The sequence below is a fragment of the Echinops telfairi genome, unplaced genomic scaffold, assembly GCF_000313985.2.
Source record: "Echinops telfairi isolate 266 unplaced genomic scaffold, ASM31398v2 ScPeMD7_3533;HRSCAF=4204_0, whole genome shotgun sequence".
In the NCBI taxonomy this organism is placed as follows: Eukaryota; Metazoa; Chordata; class Mammalia; order Afrosoricida; family Tenrecidae; genus Echinops; species Echinops telfairi.
Window position 1 is genome coordinate 65,302,933 of NW_022107431.1, and position 6,993 is coordinate 65,309,925.

Consider the following 6,993-nt stretch of genomic DNA (forward strand, 5'->3'; position numbering starts at 1 on the left):
ACATGTCTTGATGAACAGCATGTTCTTTTTCACAACTTTTTCATTAGGCCACATAAGTTCCCCGGGCAGGGTGGTGGTTTTTATGAGCAGTACAGTATCTGCCATCAGGGCAGCCTCCGCAGGTCTTACAAGAGGTGTGGCTTGTTTGAGCCAGTTTTCGTACTGGTGCAGCTAAACAGCCGAACCTTGATGGGATGGGTGATATTGGCGGCTTGGATGCTCCTTGTAAAGAAGAAAGACAAGAGAGAAGAGATTATTTACTTTACAAAAGGAGTGGCCCGTGGGAACTCTGTGTTACTAGACACAGTCTTAAGTTTGTCTGACTTTTGTTTATATTTTGAGCAGAGGAGTTTTGAGTGTCACTTGCAAGTTTTTCCAGAACCAGACCTAGCCTGTCTTAGGATGTCTCACATTTACTAACGCTGTAGGATTCTGTAGTAGGAAGCTGGTGGTTCCTATTACACGATATCCCATTCCCTTATAATAGCTCAACGGTTTGATATTTGGGAATGATGATGTGCCTCTAATAACAAGGCTTGTAAGGGACCTAAACACTGGACCTATTCATCTCACTTCAGAAAAATTAGTGAATACAAGCAGAACATTAAGATACCTTAATTTCCTCCTCCACGGCAGCTTGGCAAGGCCTGTCGATGCAGAGGCGGTTCTGCTTTTCCACCGTGCAGTTGGCGTTGTCATTGGTAACCCGGGTGGAGATGCCCATCCCACATGTCTTGGAACAGGCGCTCCACTCTGTGGTCCGGACCTGGCAGTTGGGTCGCATCATCGTTGGGTCTGGGCTAACCGTGTTTTCAAGTTGACGAGCTACAAGGGAAAGGCACACAAAATCCAGCTACGAAGCGAACAACACATTCTCCTCCTCTTGGCAAAGTTAGGAATTATCCCATGGGTTCACTATTTCTAACAGGAGTACATCACACGGGGGTGGGAGGGTGGCGGGGTGGCGGGCAAGAGAACATGTCAACAGTGACTTAGAGGGCGACAACTCACTTTCAAGGCTAGTGCTAACTGTTGTGAGCTCCTTGGGCTTCTCACAAGCCCACACCTCGCAGCATTCCCCTGGAGGCTTGACCTTTCGCCAGAAGGGGCACTCAGAGCTGGGAGGGTCATTGTTTTCTGGGCACAGCATACTGCAGTAGAAGTCTCGATTGATGCAAGTGCACTGTAGTTTGCAGGCGAGCACAAAGGTCTCTCCGTTCTGGTACACCTTCCCTTCCAATTCGCAGGGGGCACCTACTACGCCTGAAGGAGAAGAAGGGGATACAGGGGTTAGGTGAGTTTGGTCTCTGCAGCTGGAACTGTAAGTGCATCAGGGATGTGCACGATGAGCAGTTAGTGGCATTTAAAATTTGATTTCAGATTTGGGGATTTGGGGAGTGAGGTGTGGGGATTGTGAGCAAGGAGGTGGCTGGACACAACGTAGCACAGGGGTTGTGGCTGCAGGTCCTACTTTTGCACACTCCAATCGTGCGGTTCGGAGGGGTGCCAAGGTCACAGTAGAGGCCCTGGATCATGTCGCAGGTGTCTTGCTTCTCGCACAACTCCCCTAGTTGCTTGGCGCACATGCGGCAGCAGTTGCAGCCGTCCATTACCACTCTCACACCTGGAGGGCAGCTGGGCTCTTTCGTGCGGTCACACTGGCACTGCCCATTGCAGCCCTTGCTGGTGGCCCTCTGCAGAGAGAAGTGGTGGTCAGCAGGGTGCTCAGCCTGATTGAGGTGTGAACCCACCTCTTTCCCAGCTCTGAGTCCCCCAGCAGCAGTGGCCATGGCAGGGGTTTCCTTGCTTACCCAGCTGTAGAAGGCGAGCAGGAACGCCAAGGAGAAGAGAATAGAGCCCATGCTGGTGGCAGATGTGTGGTGGCAGGCGGGGACAGGTGCAACAGGACAGGAGTTGGAGGTCAGGCGAGTTGGTGGTCTGTAGTGGGCTTGCCCTGGAGCAGCGTGTCTGGATGTGCTGGACTGTCTGCAGTGTTGGAAGCGGCTGGCCAGTTCACTGGCTTTGGGCTGGAGTGGGTCTCTATCCTGTGGTTGGAGTTGCAGTGGATGCCTCCTCTCAGCGGGAAAAGTTGTGTGAGGTTGGGGCTGGTGGACTGGGTTTTTATATGCTCAGTGCTTCCCCAGCTTGCCCAGGAGGGAAAAAACACAAAGGGACGTTCCTCACATTCCTCCCCACCTTCCTTCCTCATCAATTCAAACCAGATTGATCCTGACCCTTCGAATTCTACATTCCTCATGCCTAATATTGGTGCAGCACTCCATCTTAATAGTTTTAAAAAGAAAAATCCCAAGCCTAATATTTCAAGCAGCAAATAGATTTATTTCCCCTGCCCCTTTCCTTTCACACCTTTCCTACTTTATATAAGTTAATTTCATACTGTGCATAGCATTTGAAGTCTATTAAACAAAAGTCTACATGGCACATGACAGAAACAGACTTGGTGAGAGACTGCATTCATCATTCAAATTTATTCAATAAATTTAAAGAGACAGAAAATAATTAGTCAGGTGCCCTGCCCACTCATACAATAGACAAAATATCTGTAGGCCATAAGACTTGCACTGTTTCCACAAAGTAGATGTCCCTCTTCCTTCCTTACAAGGAACACAGAATGTACAAAGATAAGATTTCTCCAGACATCAAAACTTTCAATATTTGCAGAAATCAGAATCAACGGAGTATACTAAATTACGTGTGCCTAAGGTGTAGTGAATTAATATGGCTTTACATAATCCCGTATATGATGCTTTGTGAATTCTGGCCTCTGGCTTTGATTACAATTTCATTGTGGAATGAGTTCTCTCCTATGTAACATTTACAGGATTAAGATGAGAAGTTTTCTGAGTCTCCACCTTACTAGGAATGTGAACCAAGTCACCTCTCTTTGTTTTCTTGGAGTAAAGCTGAAAGAGAACAAGCACACCTCCATCAACGTCATTCCACTCTATATAAGAGCCATTTTCCAAGCACAGCACAAAAATGCAGGACCATCAAAGAAGGGAAAAAAACAAAACCCAGTAGAGCACATGTGAGATCTCTGTCTCAAGTGGGGAAGGCTGGGAGTAGAGGCTACAGCACAGAGACCATGGGACATTGCAAAGGAAAAAAGTCCACGCCAGAGGCCAAGACTAGCAGCAGAGGCAAGTTGGCCATAGACAGAAAAGAGAAGCAGCGGTGTGATTAGGAGACTGTGAGGCAGAGATGTGGACTGGCTTCCTGGCGTCTCAATTCCGAGGTGCTGAGGACTAGAGAGAGACTTGAATGCTCGCTGAGGAGAGGTGTTGCCATGAGTCAGTGACTTTATCTGTAATGATTTCTGATCATGGCTGGTGTTCACCTGTTGACTTCCCTAATCAATCCTGCTTAGTGTGAATGTTCTGTGTGAGTCCTGTGTGGGTAAAGAGACAGATTATCAAACTGAAGTGCACATTAGTGTTTCTTTGGTGGGTGGGTTGGTGTCAGAATAAGGAAGGACTGAGGGTGGGGGCATGCCAGACTTCTGACCTATGGCTACTGGGTGGAGCTGCATTTTCCTTCTCCCCTGAGTAGCCTCCTCCCCTGAGGAGGTCAGATAAGATCTCCATTTCTCATTTCATTTACTCAATCCCACATACCTGTCCTTGAAAAAATTCCTAGTCTGTCTTCCTTAATTTTTCATGTGTTGTACCTACCCACTATCTCATTCAGATGAAATCATTCAGCATGTATGCTCTTTGCCTTTTTTCTTTCACTCACTAAACAGTTGATAATACTTTTTCATTCATGTGTAGTATTTCATTGCACGGATATTTTACACAGTTTTGCTCATTCTACTGTTAATATCTTTGAGTGTTTTTCAATTTTCAAAGGAATAACACAACTTTGAGAGTTCTGTACATGTCTTTCTTTGATCCTTTCACTTGGATATATGTCTTACTTTGCAGCATCAGTGTTATTATACACTTTGCCTTACAACATACTGTTGTACAATTTTCCATAAGGTTATTGTATATATCAAAATGATATATGTTGTGTGAACATTTGTTGATGTAATGGAAGTTGTAAAGCATCTTATATTCTTGTGATATAAATGGTAATCAATTGATGATATTCTATGATTCATAATAACTCAACTTCACAACTTTCTAATTCTCTAATCTAGAAGATGGAAAACAAGAATAATTAATGCACTAGAATCGGGTTATTCGTTAAGAATGTTGGGTATCAATTAATAGCCCAAAGAATCAATCCATCAATCTTTGCAGAACTACAACATCGAAGAATGTCCCTCAGAAAGATGGTGAGACACAGGCTTGCTTAGTTTGGACACAACATCAGGAAAGACCAATTGCTAGAAAAGAACATTGCACCTGGTGAACCAGAGGGTATCAAAAATGAAGGGAAACAAATTATAATTTTTTTAAAATGAAGGAATCTTTAATAAGACAAATCTACACGATAACTAAAACAATGCAATGAAACATGTCAAGAACCCTGACAGTGACACAGGACAAAGTTTGTTCTGTTATCCAAAAGGTAGAAACCAACACAACAGCAACTAACAACAAGAACGACTCAAGTAGAGGATACTCTTATTTTTTAGTCAGTACTCTATTTAAGCCTTTTACATGAGCAGGTGTAGGAAGACAAATGTGTGTGTGTGGCTCTGGGTATGCATTTTTATTTTTACAATTTTACTGGCACATAATCCACATATCATAAAATTTACTAGTTCAATCATAGAATGAAGAATCATACAATCATTACCACAATCAATCTAAGAACATTTTCTTTATTTTTCAAGGTTAAATTGCTTTTAAAATGAGTTCATATACATAATCACAAACAGTTGTAGTGCTCACTCCCCCATCCCGCATACATTGTGTGCTTCCCCAATACCCCGGACCTCCCTGACTTCTACTCCCACCCCCACATCCCCTATAAACCCTTGCATCAGTTATGATCTCTCTGCATCTACTCCGTCTGTGCTTCACAAACTGGAATACCCAACAGAAACAATAAAGGACAAAAACAAAATAAAGTGGTAACGAGAAAATAACAATAATACACTGACAAAATTACACATAATAAGTAAGAAAGAAAAGACCTCACTCAGTATTTCAAATGGTAAGGGAGAAATTTTTGTTATGCAACAAGCAAGAAACATTTGCACCTAGACAAATTCAGGTTGGGTCAAGGTGGAGCTCAACTAACCAGGTCCAGCAAAATCAAGATGACAATGATCTCTTTCTGGTAGTAAAGGTTTTCCAGACCCTTTCCTGTGGTCACAGGGGATCCACCAGGAATTATTGTGACTAGATACTCTGCTGATGGGTTTTGGGCTCCCACTGTTGTCCTCCATAGCCTTCTACAAATGGGGTGTTCACAATTTAAACTCTGATATTTTCCCTTCATCACATTTCAGATCTGTTATTATCACCTTTGGATGACGCAAGCTGGTGTGCTTCTTCCATGTGTACTGCTGAGTCTTCACTTAGATGGCTGCTTGTTTGAATATATGCTTTTAAGATGCCAGACACCATTCTGATTGATAGCAGGCCATCAACTGCTCTCTTCACCACACTTTGCTGTAGTACCCTTAACTTCACTGACCACTTTTTAAAGGCGAGTATCACACAGGACCATTGAATCAAAACTAACAGTTCTTGGATTGGGGCTACAGTTAAGTGGGAGCCCAGAATCCATCTGATTGTCTGTGGGATATACACGACTCAGGTTTCCTTTGTTGGTAGTATGGTGACAAAATCAATCCCCATGAAACCAACTATACCAACAGAAGCAAAAATCCAGCAAACAAAGAACAAGCATAAGGCAGGAAAACAAAAACCCATAGGAACACAAAAGTAAAATATTTTGAATCATCTTCCTGGATTATATGACAAACACACTGGGTTATATAAGTTATATATCACCAATTTTTCCAATGTCACAGCACTCTACACACTGGAGGTATGAGGAGTCTATGCTAGTCCGGTTCCACTTTGAGCTGCAATTGAAGAGTGATTGCCCTACACACTTCTATCTCCCATTTGATTGAGCTCAGTTTACACTAGGTATGGGGGTTGTTGCCAAGGGGAACCTTTCACTTGGACCCATTCTTCCAAGTGAAAATCCCTGCACACAGAGCAAACCTGTCATGTTACTTTGAAAGGGTGGGGAATCAAAGTACTAAACATATGGTCATTCTTGGTCTATTTCCATTGGACACCCAGCAAGCCTGATCTTTCCTTGAAGGTCCAAAAACTGCTACTTCCACAGACTGGGGTGGCCACTCTCAACTTCCTTTCTCATCCAAGTTCCTGAATCCTCAGTCCAAGGTTGCAGGTATCTTCGAGGCTGGGCTCGGTTTAGACCCAGGGTTCTGCCATGCTGCCTGCCAGGTCAGTGTCCAAGATCATTGTCATGCTCAGTACATGCGTGATTCACTGAGGTTTGGGTACAAATGTTTTCATAGTGTCTACCCATAACCTAAAATCTGGTCCCCTAGCTTCCCCCCAATCATTTGTTAGCATCCTGTTAATTGCAGGTGATTGGAAAAACAAATTGAACAGAATCCGAGATCAGTTTAGAAAGGTTTATTGAGTTCCAAACCCAGACTTGCTCAGGGACCACACCAGACTCTGTTGAATGCTGAGAGTGGTCACTGTGCTTCAACTTGGGACAGCTTTTAGATTCTCGCCAGTTGGTCGTGACCCCTTTGGGGGTTAAATAATCCTTTCACGGGAGTCACTTGATTCATAACAGTAGCAAAATTACAGTTATGAGGTATCAATGAAAATAATTTTATGGTTGGGGTGTGTCCACAACACAAGAGACCGTATTAAAGGATCGCGGCAGTAAGAAGGTTGAGAACCATCATGTGCCTCTAACATTTAGAGTCATACAGGTTATTGAGTCACACAGATGCCGTTCAAAAGAATCCGGAACTTTCCATTATCTTTTATCTTTTGTCAGCGTGTGGTTTTTGTAAGC

At 43.7% G+C, this 6,993-nt stretch overlaps 1 protein-coding gene across 1 annotated transcript; it reads right to left on the reverse strand.

The window, feature by feature from the left end:
- Positions 1 to 604: 604 nt before the first annotated feature.
- LOC101662328 (CCN family member 2-like) lies at positions 605 to 1,862 on the reverse strand. The gene is made up of 3 exons (XM_013004504.3): positions 1,472 to 1,862; positions 1,012 to 1,263; positions 605 to 825 (listed from the first exon to the last, which is right to left on the reverse strand). Exons 1-3 carry the CDS (start codon positions 1,860 to 1,862, stop codon positions 605 to 607), a joined length of 864 nt encoding a protein of 287 aa, XP_012859958.3.
- Between the last annotated feature and the right edge of the window lie 5,131 nt (positions 1,863 to 6,993).

What these genes read in the sequence shown, in the direction of transcription:
- LOC101662328 (XM_013004504.3), bottom strand. Translation starts at nt 1,862, where the DNA reads ATGGGCTCTATTCTCTTCTCCTTGGCGTTCCTGCTCGCCTTCTACAGC. An exon ending in CACGATTGGAGTGTGCAAAA is followed by an intron (nt 1,264 to 1,471) that starts GTAGGACCTGCA and finishes CTTCTCCTTCAG; the next exon opens with GCGTAGTAGGTGCCCCCTGC. An exon ending in AGTTAGCACTAGCCTTGAAA is followed by an intron (nt 826 to 1,011) that starts GTGAGTTGTCGC and finishes TTTCCCTTGTAG; the next exon opens with CTCGTCAACTTGAAAACACG.